General features: G+C 38.3%; 1 protein-coding gene across 1 annotated transcript; it reads left to right on the top strand.

Annotated features, from left to right (window-relative positions):
- The first annotated feature begins 2,692 nt into the window (after nt 1–2,692).
- Nucleotides 2,693–14,116, top strand: LOC141007578 (complement factor B-like). Its single transcript, XM_073479941.1, has 18 exons — nt 2,693–2,821; nt 4,064–4,270; nt 4,358–4,543; nt 4,650–4,826; nt 6,149–6,235; nt 6,522–6,661; nt 7,725–7,869; nt 7,968–8,096; nt 8,561–8,659; nt 8,808–8,942; nt 10,186–10,292; nt 10,438–10,570; nt 10,681–10,819; nt 10,950–11,026; nt 12,192–12,292; nt 12,419–12,548; nt 13,448–13,497; nt 13,576–14,116. The coding sequence occupies exons 1-18, from the start codon at nt 2,764–2,766 to the stop codon at nt 13,753–13,755; spliced, it is 2,280 nt and encodes a 759-aa protein (XP_073336042.1). The 5' UTR covers nt 2,693–2,763; the 3' UTR covers nt 13,756–14,116.
- The last annotated feature ends 896 nt before the right edge of the window (nt 14,117–15,012 follow it).

Genomic DNA, 15,012 nt, shown 5'->3' with positions numbered 1-15,012 from the left:
CTTATCTTACAGCTGTTTACTCTTCCTCGAAAAATTATAAATATAAGCTCAATCTTTCAAATTTGTCATCTTAATAAAAAATAAGCATGTATTATGTTTGTAAAATGTCAAATTCATACTCAAAACACATGGGAGGAGCATATCATTAGCTGCCAGCTGCTGCTAACTGCAACTCCGTTAGCTAGTTAGCTCAGTTGGCTGTGCAGTTAGCGGTTTGAACTGGGCGCTCAGGGACCATGGGTGTGTTGTGGGCGATGTCCTCCGCTGGTAGGATTATGGGCCTGGGCTAGCTGGTTAGCTAACTTCATTGGATATCTCTGCAACACAATACACATAGACGTCATGATGTCAAAAATGCTATTTCTTAGCATTATGTTGATCATTTTAGTAGATTTTTTTCTTGTTTTTCTTGTTTTCACTCTTTTTTTCCCCAAAAAAACTTTAAATGTGTCTGAATATATAAATGTACATGAATCCAACATATTAGCAAAGTTAAAAAAATCAAACAAACATTTAATTTACACAAAACAGATGATAGCTAGCTATGATTCCTTGTGCAATCATACCAGGCTAACTTCACTGTGCACTAAATCACTGTGCAGCACCTATCTATAATGGTGAACATGTGCGTTTACTAGGTTAGCTGGCTGTTTTATTCTCTCAAGTGTATGGACATTCTTCTGACCCATGGGTGTCAGAAGGGTGGAGGAGGGTGTTGGGTGAGGCCAACACGCCTGACATTAGTCATGCTATAACTGCTGCTGACTTGTTTATACATGGCATTATAGGCTGCGCTGCATGTTATTGTCAGCCCAGTTTATAATGCAACAGAATTTTTTTCCAGTATATGTAGTAATGGGTCCCTGCTCTGTCTCTCTATCTGCTAAAGGGACTGTGGCCTGAAAAACATTGAAGACCTCTATGCTAGATAGAAAATTGCATAGCCTCTATGCAACTCTGGTGGTTCAGTAGTTCATAGTTCCCTGTGTATTTTTATTAGACACGTAATATTTTAACTCTGAGTCACAATATAAAACAATTTCAATCTAACCAGGGTTTTGAACTGCTTCAACATAAATGCATCACAAATTTCTGGGCAGCTGGTGCTCCTTTTGAGTCCACTACTGTCAGGATCAGAAACTATAGCAGCTGATGGAATTACAATGCAAGTATTGGATTTTTTTCCCCCTTTTAAATGAGTGCAGAGATTCATATGTACAAAAATGCCCAGTCTTGTCTGATTACAAGACTGGGCATTTTTGTACATTTTTGTAATGACAAGAAAAAAAAAATCTATGGTCTTTTATTGCCTCTATAATATATATTGAAATCTGTTAAAAAAACAACTAACAACTTTATCTGCCTAACTCAAGACTATATTAGTATTGCATGCTGCTAAAATGTTAGATGGTAGAAATACTGTCGACTTTGAATAAAGCCTGACCAGTAGTGGTTTCTCCAGAGGGTGTCGCTAAAGGAGAGGCAATGTGATCAAAGGGTTGGAAGCAATGCCTGTGCTCGGTAAATGCCATAGTAGTCAGTCTATTAAATGCAAATTTTCAAAGTGAAAAAAATGTTTTCCTCTAGAAGTGAGTGTACTCAATCAGTTATGAAAAAATGAATTTAATAAAACAATTATGCAATCCATAATTCAAAATTGAACTGACAACTCAAGCAGTATCAGAATCAGAAGTTAATGGTCACAAATAATTGTCATCCGGGGGGGGGGCTTGGGTCAGAGCCTCTGTCTGATGTGACTGTCATAATTTTTAACAAGTCAATCTAAGGACTGCAAAAAGTCGAAGAATTACTACAAAGAGACAGAAAATAACTACAGAGAGACAGAAAATGACCTCTGAGTGGCACTAAACGAATATGAAGAGACACAAAACAACCATAAAGAGATGATAAACAAACACATAAATGACACAAACTGAAAGAGACACAGAAGAGCTTCAAAGAGACAACAAATGACCACCATTAGAAGCAAAAGGAAGACAAGATGAGATACAAAATGACTACAAAGACACACAAAACAACTGTAAAGAACTTTGTACATGATGTCCTCTTGACTAACGTAAAAAAAAAATTCCCACATTTAATGAATCTTAAAGAGTATTTGCAAAGTCTGCAGATGAAGAAATTGAACAAATTTTGGAAGACTGAGTCAGTCCAATGACTGTGAGGGTCAGAGAAAGCTACAGCTGAGCCAGCCTGCTATCCCTGGCTGTTCAATCAATACTTTATCAACATGTTAATAAGTAACGTTCAACAGTGGCTACAGGTTTTGGGAAATGATGCAGCAAATGTTTGTTCTTTGTCTTGGTGTCACAATATCTTTGTTTTTATATGTGACATGTGACCGTGTGTGTACACATGACGAGAAAATCGGGAAGCTATGTCCTACTTAAGGTCAAAACACAGTCCAAATGAAAAAGTAATGTTTTGTAGTGTGTAACCCTAAATGTTCCTAGTCTTTAAGGTAAAGGGGCAAGTATTGGGAGTAGGAAGTTAGACTTTGTCAGTTTTAAGGGACTACTACATTAGTCAAGCTGATCGTCACTGAATTATAAAGAAAAAATAAATTGTTTGGATGTTGACACACAGTATTGATCTCTTTTTATTTGTCTTGAAGTTAATGAGTACAAGGTTAGCCTGTGGTCATCCAGTCCCTCCTTCTGAACATCACTTTGAAATAAATGTTCAGCTCCTGCACAATCCTCTCATTTTTATGTTGTTCCTCAGTTAGGGTTAGGGTTCAACATGGGAATTTCTGTCCACTGGAGTTGGCTTGCTGCACTTTCATGTCTCCTCTGCATGGGTGAGTGACTTTTAATTTGATGGTGTACTTTATTTGTAAACTTTCTTGTGACTTTCACACAACGGTCATGAATTTCTCTATGTGTTTTAATTTCTCTGCATAAGTCAATGTCGATATTTGATACCACAGGGAAAAATTGACACAACATTGGGGGGATTAAATTTCAGATTTTTATAAAAAGAGAAATATAACAAGGCTTGTGTACTTTGTGTTCAGCAAAAAGGCATCTAAGTTAATTTACTTGTGGAGGAGGAGGGACTATATGGGCACTACAGCGGTGCATGAGTCAGTGCGCTCATGGACGCAGGAAGTTCGGGTGCTGTGCGTGCTGCAGCACCCCCTAAAACAAGGAATCATAAAAAACATCAATTGATAAAAAAAGTGAGAGTGTCCACGTGATATAAAAACTCTCTTTGATCATGAAGCCTAATGTTACTCACTAATTCTCTGGCTTTTCAGTCAAGTGTATGAACTACAAAGCAGACTGGAGTAGATAATATGATACATACTAAACTAAAACTACTTACTAAAACAAACGGAATCAATGATTTTTAGGAAAGAATGAAATTAATTTAGAACATACGCCGAATTTATAAGAAGGATCAAATAATTAATAGTTTGTCATAGACAGCATTTCACAAAGTTCATAAAGTTTCTTCTAACTCAACAACTCACAAAATTGAGCGATTTTATAATGGAGTCTGGGGAATTTCTCTCGTTATCTCCTTGCTCTTGTGTATTGTGTAGTTGCTCTGGCTGCTTTGAGCTAAAGTATGTTGGTGTTCAAGTTTGCGGTCTCCTGTAGTGCAAAACGTTCTTGAATCCTGGCCATTCAAATTGCTACAAAAAACATGAATCCTGCGCACCATTTACCATGCTGTCATTATATAGACTGACCACTCAGCACCCCCAACTGTGACTGACTTCCAGCGTCGATACCAGGAAAAATGAGATTTCTGGATATAAGACAACTTCCTGTTATGTGCTGATTGTGATGCTGACTTTACACAATAAATTGTGTTTTAACTGACACATCATCATTTTTTTAATATGATAAGCACGATGAAATAAAAAAATGCAAAATTATAAACTGGGTTTCTGTATTAAAGTTGCACTCTATGATTTTTCCAAATGACTATGAGTTAAGTCATTATGTCGTGGCACTTCTTTGACCCTGTAAGGAGCTTTCTAAACTCTGAGCGCATTACTAAACCTCCATGACTCCAAACTGTTGTTTTTCAGGAGGGGAAGTGCGCTGTGAGTGCACAGAGACAAATATGCAAATTGAAGGAGGTGATTACAAATTGACCAAGCAGCTGAAGGCAGGCAGCATGTTGGTCTACAACTGTCCCGAGGGTTACTACCCATACCCTGCTATGACCCGCCTGTGCCAACCTAGTGGCAGCTGGAGACCGGCACCCAAGAGATTTACACCTCAGAGATGCAGGAGTGAGTGATATGACACTGATGTTTCTCACTTTGCCTCAGGCTGCCTGCTCCACACTGTAACTCAGATCCTTTTGCTTTGCTTTGCAGTTGTTGAATGCCCTGACCCCAGTGTGCTGGAGTACGGTAACGTCTCTCCTCCTCAGGAGAAGTACTTTGTGGATAATGAGACCACGTATGAGTGCTACTCTGGATACACAATGCGAGGCTCATCCAGCCGTGTTTGCTTACCAAACGGGAAGTGGAGCGGCTCCACTCCCATCTGTAGCCGCGACTGTAAGTCCTGAACAGCAATCTACCTCCTCCCTCCCTCTTCTGTCCCTTTTGCAATACATCCTCACTCATGGCTGTTTCATGACTTTTGTCATTTTTATTACCACAGCAGGAGATCATTGTGCTGATCCTGGTATCCCAGCTGGTGCCTCAAGAACAGGAAACATATTTGGAATTGACGACACAGTGAGATACAGCTGCAATGGCAACCTGTTTTTGGTGGGGTCGAAGGAAAGGGTGTGTCAGGAGAATGGCCAGTGGAGTGGCAAAGAGCCAGCGTGCTACTGTAAGACTGATACCTACAAATCCTGTTTACGTCCTGTGCCATGTGATCAAAGCTCTGCTGATATAATGATAACCGAAACAGTGATCAGTATTTATACCTGGAATACTGCATGCTGCCACATTCAGAAGCAATGAGGAATTAACTTACTACTTCCCCACCACCAGAACTAATGTCCAACAATGTTTATTTTTTCTTATTATCTACTAATCCATCAGTTTTTATGTAACCCTACATCAGTAAGTCAGTAAACGTCAGTGTGACTGAGACGGATGAGTCTGTAGTGGACCAGGTGACAGATCATGTTAGTAATATCGCTCCCTACTCGAGTACACTTGCACTAGCTAGTTTGCAATCAGCCAATATACATAAAGAAGAGGCGAACACTTGCGACATCAACACAAAGCATAGCCTTCCACTTCCATGTTTTGATACAGTTGTTTTCGCCCCTAATGCAAACCATACCCGAGTACACATGAACTGTACTGGAGACCACCGTCTCAAGTGGCACAGATCACGAACCATGCCCGAGTACAGTACACTTGTATTCACACCATTCAAACAGCCTGAGTCCCTGATGTTAGAGCAGTCTAAATTTCTGTCACTTTTCATGTAATCAACGGAGTGCAACACTATGAATGTCGTCTGTTAGAGACTGGAAACGTGCATTGATCTCCCTGAATGATATCGTGTCTCTCCTCTGTACGACAGCCATCTTTTCAGTCCCCTTTCAAGCATCGCCATTTGGAAACAATTATAAACACTTGATTTCCGTCATGGTTGTACTAAATGACATGGCCATGGGTTATTTTACCAGCAATATAAACCTTTCGACAAGTTCTGATTTTGTGCTGGATGCTTTGCCCTTTCAAAAATGCAGCCACCTGTGCGAAGCCAGTGAGGGATCATGTCCTACTGACTACTGCTAGTAACCCCAGATTTCACCAGGTCTGTCTTCACCACGTTACGGCTGCAATATGGTTGCAAACAATCAGCTCCAGCTACTGTATCGCAACCGTATCACGGTGTCCTCTAAGTTCGAGACAATGCTCGTGTTTCCACCGACTGCGCCATGGCACATTTCAGCAGTTTTTCCAGAAGCGGCTCTCTACTCTGCTATGCGGAGATTACATGTGAGTCAGTTTTGACAGAAGCGGACTGCAGCTGCATTGCGCCATTCACCAGCTTCCCACCTGAGAACGCTGCCTGAGACTACTGAGAATTGAACCATAGTCTCTGTGGTGATGGTCGCTGTCTCTTTAGTATCACTTTACCTTGTCACAATTGTGAAAAACTTCTATTCATGTGGCTTTTGCTTCTTGCAGACAAACACACCTACGACACTTCCTTGGAGGTTTCAGAGGCATTTGGCAGCGCAATAAAAAACAGCCTCACCACTTTAGAGCCAACTGGTAAGTTCTTGTGACCGATCTGATTATTAGCAGTATTTAACAGCCATGCTGTTCAATTCAAACTAGACTTTAGATGACTCACTCCTCCGCAAAATGATATAACACCTTAGTTCTTGATGATGTATTTATCTCAAAAGAAAATGTGCTGGTGTGAATGTTTCTGCCCTGTTATAGATTCAGAGGACCCCATTTTCTTTCATCGTACTTCACTTTATAGAAAGAAAAAAAAAATGAATACAGCCTGTAATGTGTACGACACTAACAGTATTTGTTGTTGATTGTTCAGGTGACATACAAGAGGGGAGGAAAATTAGGGTCTCAAAAAATGGGACCCTTAACATCTACATCGCAGTGGACATTTCTGAGAGCATTACAGAGAAACACATCAATGACTCAAAGAAAGCTATCACAACACTTATTTCAAAGGTAAGAAACAAACAGCTTTCCTCCTGATTAAAAAGGATTTATAACACTGAAGACAAGTAATCCAAAATGATATAACAGTATATATGGTACAAGTTTTACAGTGCTTTTTTATGGAGAGATGCTGAGTTTCCAAAGAGTCAGCAACATTGTGCTGGGACTGGAGATCTGAGATTGTTTTTGCTGATTGTGGGGTCAGTTTAAAGGATGCACATGGGGTGAAAGTACAGACTGTGGTCGATGGATGCTGGCAAGAAATATGCTGCGTTGTTAAAAAAAAAAAAAAAGATAAAATATAGCAGCTAGTGTGACTCGTCTGGACATTTGATCAATCAACTGATCTTTCTGTGTAAGGAATAAAATGACATGTTAGAGTTTTATTGGGCGTCAGAAGCCACAGTATTACGTACGGGTCAGAGATGCAATGTCAACGTTGAGAAACTTTAAGCAGGTGACATCTGGAGAGTAAAGCCACTGAAGATCAGCCAACTCACAACTTGCTACCGTTTATTCTTACAGAATAATTCATTTCTAAAACATGTCAGCCCTTGAGTCAGCTATCACTCTATGGGTCTTACATAAGCATTATAATACTTGAGCTTTTTTTAATGTGACTGTAATAATATTAATCCCAGTGGGAGTAGTTGATTTCACTCACACATATTTTGTGTGAGCTGACATATGAAGACTTTAATGTTGTTTGACACACTTTTAGAAGCACATTTGGCAGGCTGTGCACATAACATGTACAAGCATATCCCCATCCCATTTGGCTGCCAGCACAACAGCCCATTAGACGTAAATTTCATTATGAATCATAATCTTGACTGATCCGTCTTGGCACGAGTGCTTTGGCTTATTGTCAATGCACACTACGGGATTCTCTTTCTGCTGATAAATGAATCAATTACTCAACAAAATAACAACCATAAGCAGATTGATACATAAGGAGGTGTTGCATTAACAAAATATTTCACAGCATGTGTTTACAAAGTTGCGTCAAAGTTCATACAATACTGAAGACCATCCACCCCATATTTAACTGTTTTGCTTCATGTTTCCACAGATTTCAGCCTTTAGTGTGAATCCAAACTATGAAATCCTCTTTTTTTCCTCTGACATGTTTGAAGTTGTCAACATTGTTGATTTTTGGGATCAAGATATGGTACTAAGCACCATCAAGGATCGAGTGAATAATTTTGTAGTAGGCGGTGAGTCGACCAGTTCAGAGATCCTTTTGGAAATACTGCTTAAATATACTGCTTGATTTATGTTTAACCCTGTGCGTGTGTATGTTTGTACTCAAAAGACAAAAACACAGGAACAAATCTGAACCAAGTCTTTAGGACATTCGAAGAGCGAATGGGTCTCATAAAAGAGCGGGTTGGAGAGGAGGCTTTCAAGGAACATCGTCATGTCATCATCATTTTTACGGATGGTAATTCAAGCCACTTGGTATATTCAACAAACTTACTGCCAGTTTCTTTCACTGCCGGCAAATTTTGGCTCAAAATATTCATGCAGCAACTAATTGAAGAAATAGTTTGACATTTTAAAAATGTGCTTATTTGCTTTCTTGTGGAGAGTTAAATGAGAATGATTGATACCATTCTGGTGTCGATCTTCTCAGCAAGAAAGGAAATAAATATATTTCCCAAATTCTTTCAATATATGAAATAGGCGTCATTTCACTCTTTAACTCAGTTCTTATTACTGCTTGACTTACTTATCATGTGCAATCAAATCAGCACATTAAATGTATGCATATTATCCATATATATGTCTATGATTTCATTCTGTTTATGTAAGAGCTAAGCTGAAAGCAGTAGAAAAGCTTATTTGGATGCTTTTGTCTTTTGTGTGTTGTTCACTATTTTAACACACAGGTTTCTTTCATTGTAGGTGCTTATAACATGGGCGGTTCACCTGTTTACTCTGTGAAAAGAATAAAGAACATGGTATACATGAACAACACTGGTCCATCAAGAGAGGAATATCTTGGTTAGTTTTATCTTTTATCTATTTGTTGTGCAAATTTCTGTTGCTATACTGATTTTCGTCGTTCCGCCTCGTTGCTGTCACATTTGCAGAATGTGTTTTAACACAACAAAGAGACAAATGTATCGTTCTACAATTCGTTCTGTTACAGACATTTATATTTTTGCCATCGGAGAAGAGCTCTTTGATGAAGATCTGAAGCCCCTCACAGCGGGGATCGGTGACAAGCATTACTTCAGGATGAAGGACGTTGAAAATTTACACGAGACTTTTGATAGCATAATTGGTAAGTAAATCTTTCGTAACTAAGAGAACAGACCATTAGAAAGTATTGACACAACATTTTAACAGAAAAAAAGGTGCAGTCTGAAATTTTTTGAAACAATGTTGCCATGAAATTTTGTACAGACGTTCATGGTCCCCAGAGGATGAATCCCACCAATTTTGGTGATCCCCTGGTTTAACTTTGTCACCATCAGCAGGTCAAAGTTTTCACTTATCAAGAGAAATATCTCTGCATCTGCTTCCATGGATTGTAACAAGAATGTACGCAGATTTATGTTCCCAGAAGATAATGATTTTTGGAGATTACCCGGAGGATTTTGGAGATTTGGTTCACACATTCATAGTCACTTTAGGATTAGGATTTGTCCAGTATTTTGACCAGTGATAGAATATAACTATGAGTAAAGGTACTTGACTATAAGTACATTTACTCAAGTAATGTACTACTTACATACAACTTAGAGGTACTTGTACTTATAGTACTCTGAGTACTTCAAATTTCTGCTACTTTTCACTTCCACTCCACTACATTTTAGAGGCAAATATTGTACTTTTTACTCCACCACATTTATTTGATAACTTTAGTTACTAGTTACTCTGCAGATTGCATGCTGCAGCAGAGCCAAAGAAGCACATTTTAAATTCATCTATTTTATCTGCAATCGGATTTTAAAAAATGGATTCTGATTATCAGAAAAATGCTGAATATCAGATCAGATGATTGGCCAACAACGCAGATGCTGATCGCGCCAAGTACACAATTTATACATACATGTAAATATGTTTAATTTACTTTTACTTATACTTTTGATACTTAAGTACATTTATATATATTAAGACTTTTACTCAAGAGCTATTTGTATGACTTTCACTTTTATCAAAGTAATTTTTTAACACGACATCTTTACTTTTACTCAAGTTTGACTTTTGAGTACTTTTTACAACACTGATTTTAACTTATGATCAGATACCTGTCAAACTGATGACATTCCCACCAGCCTCGTCTTTACTTTTAATGCTTCAAAGCAAATTTTATCATGCTACGCTAAATCAGTGTTCAATAATTTTATATAATGTTTTGGGTTCACGACACAAAACCCCACATTGTTCCCAAGCCTTGAAAAAAAGCATTTAACAAAATTATTATAATGTTTAGCTTAACACTGAGCCATCACGCTATACTGATATTACAATGAATGTATTTTCCATAATGAACATGAGCAACATCAAACTTTTTTATGCAGATGAGGAAGATGTTAAGGGTCTGTGCGGTCTTCACAAGGACTATGACACAGGTGGCAAAGACAGCAAGAGGAAGAGGTATCCATGGGTGGCATTCATTATCGTGCAGGTGAATGTTTCATTATTTAACTTGATAATTCATCGGTGAGATAGCTTTGAATAGCTGACCATCTGAATCTCACAACCATTTACATGATGATTCAGGCATGAGAATGGTTAAAAATCTTTTTCTTTCTTTTAATCGGCAACTTTAGAAAGACGGAATCTCAAAGAAATGCCTCGGCTCTCTGGTGAGCCCCGACTTTGTCTTGACTGCTGCTCACTGCTTTCCATTTGGAACTTTACCTGAGAACATCATAGTTGAGATTGATGATGGAGATGGCAAAGGTATTTACAAAACTTTATTCAATGCTTTCTCATGCCTCAAAAATGAGTTAAACTATATGTTTCTGCTATCCAACAGCAACACCACTTACACTTCCCATTGTGTTTTACAGTGAAAAAAGTTAAAACCTTCAAAACACACGACAACTATGATATTAACGCTAAAGTTGAAGAAAAAGTTAAAGAGTTCTACGACTATGATGTTGCCCTCCTTCAACTGGAGAAACCTGTTGTAATCTCCACTGCTGCTCGGTGAGAAACACACACACTTGTGTCCATGAGACAATGTCATATTTGTAATAATGCATTTTTATAAATAAACATGCTGTGTTTTAAGTTATTTAAACATTATCGTCTGCATTGTTTTTGGTGTCTCATGCAGACCTATTTGCATACCGTGCACCAAGGAGACCAGTGAGGCTCTAAAACTGGTTGGTGCTTCCACCTGCAAGCAACAAGGTGGGTGAGGTAGGCCTACCCGAAAACATGGTACGAATTGAGCTTACATATGTGACATAGTATATTATACATATATATGCATACAGCATTATTCCCAAGTATGCCACTTGTTAGAAATATGAACTTTCACGTGTAAATAATAAACATTCTTGGCAACTCTAGTTACCTTCAAAAGCATGGGAGATTGAAAAACGGTCATAAGAAGGCAAGGAGTAGTAACATCTGCAATTATAAGACCCAGCCAAAGTTATTTTGGCCCATCCAGAAATGAAATCCTGGCGCCGGGCCTCACACACACTGTTTTAATATGTGGAGAAATCCAAAGCTTGAAAGGCCCAAGGCCCCATTAATGAACAGCCAAATATTTGTCTGGTCTTTTATTTTGAAATTTCTTGTGTGTAAATAACTTTTGACAGTCTCAATAATCATATTGTCAGATTAAAACAAAAACACTTTAATCCCCACTATTACACTTTTGTTTAGAACATATTATAAAGTGTATACAAGGTACTTGTTGGTGTTTATGTATTTGTCAACAATTATAACTTGTAACTTGTGTATAAAAAATATTTCATTCATTCATTCATTAATGGTGACAGCAGGGTATAACACATGAAATCGTATGCACAAATAAATTCCCACAGTGTGTCATAATACAACATTTATTAAATGTTTATAGATATGAGAAAATCATACACAGGCAGGTTTCCAGGGCTTTCTGCTGCATACCTTGTGACCTATATCAGTGAAGTTTGTCACGAGAGCAAAAAACAAATAAATACTAATTTCTTCAATAATTATTTTAATCAGTACATCATTAATACATATAATAAGAAAAATAAACAAGACAATTCACAAAATAAGACAAAATGCATGATATGTCATATTCATATGAAATGTCAACTGTGTCATATTGTCACTCATTCATTATCTGTTACAGATGAGTTAGAGTTGTGACAGATACATAAACACTTATAATTACATTAAAGAGGGTCTCCGTGCGTTTTAAACTATTTATTAATTGTTGATGTACTGCTTATAAATGTGTAATGAGGGAGAAGATAACACATTTTACTCTGTCAATTTAGTGGCCAGCAATTTGAATAAAATATCTCTAGACCCTCGCACACTATTTATATTGTATGTTTGTGTTCTCTTAATACAGAGCAGCTTCTGCTAAAGACTCATCTCGAAAAACTCACTTTCCTGACCAGAACGTCCAACACTGTAAATGAAAAAGATGTCCATGCTAAGCTTGGTGAAAATGTGAGTCTTAAATTACCGAACTATGCTGTGCCTTGTGTTTTTGTGCCTGCTTTCTTTTATTTATTTATTTTTTTTCTTGTGTGAAGGTACTTTGATCTATGGTTCTTCTTCTTACTTACAATGCAGAGAGGTGAATGCATCAGACATGCACTAAGTGCACCAGGCATAGATACGGATAATCCAGAGGTCCCTGTGACTGAAAACTTCCTGTGCACTGGTGGTCGGAATCCTTACAGAGATCATATATCATGTCCAGGTATGGTCCCTGTAATATATGTATAAAAGTTAACACACTACTTCTAGAGAAGCTACTGGTTCTCACATAAACAGCTAATTTCACCAACACACAGTAACATTGAATGCAGACGCATCTAAGTGTCATCGGTAACACTAATTCAAAGGGTTTGCATAAGACTGACGAGACACCTGTCATGAGCAGGCCTATTTATTAAACTAATGTCATGCTGGAGCAGAGAAGGTGGGCCCAAATGCAGAAGATGGCAGGCAGGAATATCAGTGGATGAAGTTGAGGGAAACTCAACAGAAGACTTGACAAAAGCCGAACGTAAGACTGGATGTAAATACAAACTAAACTAACAACGGGATGAGGTGCAGATGCAGTGAGACAGAGAAACACAGGTGAGGGTAATGAGTGGAAAAACACTAGGAACAGGGAAGGAGCTCATAGGATGGAAAACACTGGGAACAGGGCTTGGCTGATTGGACAGATGCAAGAAAGGTGCGGAGGGGAAATCAGGGAAAACAGAGCAAAAGACACCACAAAAAAACAGAAAACACATAAAACACAAATAAAATGAAACTGAAATGATAGGACCATGACAAAGTGTGTTATCCTTTAAGGTCAGTTTGTTTATTTGGTTTGTTTAAGCAAAAATAAATCAGTCAATGAAGATCTTTCTCATCTGTTCAACATTTCTTCCCCAAAACTACATAGTGCATCTTTAATGACAACAGTCATAAACATTCATACTCAATGGTGTCATGTCATGGTTATAATGACAGTGTCATGTCAGTCTTATATTCACACCACGTCAAATAAAGTGTTACCCAGCCATCCATGTTTGATTTAGGGTAGGCTAAGCAAGTGAACGGTAAAACACCCACATTTTTGCATTTGTGTATTTGTTGGGACAGGTGACTCTGGAGGTGCTGTGTTCAAGAACTATGAGCATCGCACAATACAGGTAAACAGCCATTCTCATCCAACAGTGCATCACAAAAGAGTATCACCTGTAGATAGTAAGCAACGATTCCTTTCGCAGGTTGCATTGGTCAGCTGGGGATCCAAGAATCTGTGCACTTCATCAGGTGGTGTCGTCGAGTCTGATGATACCTCCAGAGATTTCCATATTAATCTTTTCAGAGTTGTCCCTTTTCTAAAATCTGTCCTTGGAAATGACGACCAGGATGAGTACGCACCACTTGAGTTTTTGGAGATCTAAATGCATTTACATACAGTCATTTGTTTTGCAATTTCAGGTGTGTGATTTTTGTATGCTATATGTTGTATTACTGAATTCATCCAATCACTCATTAATGATATGATTTGTGACATTTCTGCATTAAAATGTCGCCTTTAAAATAGGCTTTTGTTAGATAAATGTTTATGTTGAGTTGTGTACTTACATCATCCCAAATGTTTCCAACAAGGCTGAAACCCAGAAAAATACTAAATGTATTGATGTTGTATTTTGTTGCCTTTTGCACTAAGTTTTTGGGGAAACATCAGAGGATACATCGGAGAGTCAGTGAGGAAGTCGGCGAATGTTACTAAACATAACGTGATTAAAAGTTGTGACCTTCTTTTTTGTTTTGTTTTTTGTAAAGATTATTTTTTAAGATTTCAGCCATTAGTCAGATAGGACAGTTTAGAAATTGGCATGAAATACGGGATAGAGACATTGGATGATATACAACAGGCCACTGCTGAGGACCCAGCCTCGAAATATGGGGCGTAAGCGCTACCAGGTGAGCTACCAGGTGAGCTACCAGGTGAGCTACCAGGTGAGCTACCAGGTGAGCTACCAGGGCGCCTCATCCATGAACGTCTCTGCCTGAGTCATGTTAGACTGATTTTCATCAGCAATAGCAGTTGTGACACAACGAAGACAGCAACTCCCATGATCCCACACTACTTCACAACAGCATCAAACTACGTCTTCGTTTTGACTGCGAACACAGTCAAAACTCAGACTATGAGTTCTAAACATAAAGGAAACAATTTTCGGACATTTTCTCTCACACACACATGCACATTCTCAAAATGCAGGATTAAAGCTGAATGGCATTGAGACAGATTTAATGTATCATTGTGACCAAATCACTTACATGTCACAACTTGGCCAAACAAACAAACCAGACATCAGCTCCTGTAAATGATGACCACCGATGTCACAATTCCCACATGAACTTGCACATGTTTGGGGATGAGTCAGTGAAAAATATACAGTGCTGATAGGTGAGTGTGGCGTGGTGCCCCCTGTTGGAGCTGCTCCATTGCTGGCTTGGCTTATAAAGCAAAGAACTTGGGTGAAGTGATTACAATGACTGCATTGCAACCACCAGACTTTTAGTCTTTTTAGTCTTTAAAGACTGTATATGTTGTAGTATTGGTTTTGTCGTTTAGTTAAATGTCTTGTTTCTTGGTTGTTTTCATGTTGTGTGTGTTGCCAGGTTAAATGTGTTTTGTTATTAATGTG

The sequence above is a fragment of the Pagrus major genome, chromosome 13, assembly GCF_040436345.1.
Source record: "Pagrus major chromosome 13, Pma_NU_1.0".
NCBI lineage: Eukaryota > Metazoa > Chordata > Actinopteri > Spariformes > Sparidae > Pagrus > Pagrus major.
The sequence above is the reverse complement of the archived record's forward strand: the minus strand, read 5'-3'. Positions and strand labels throughout refer to the sequence as shown.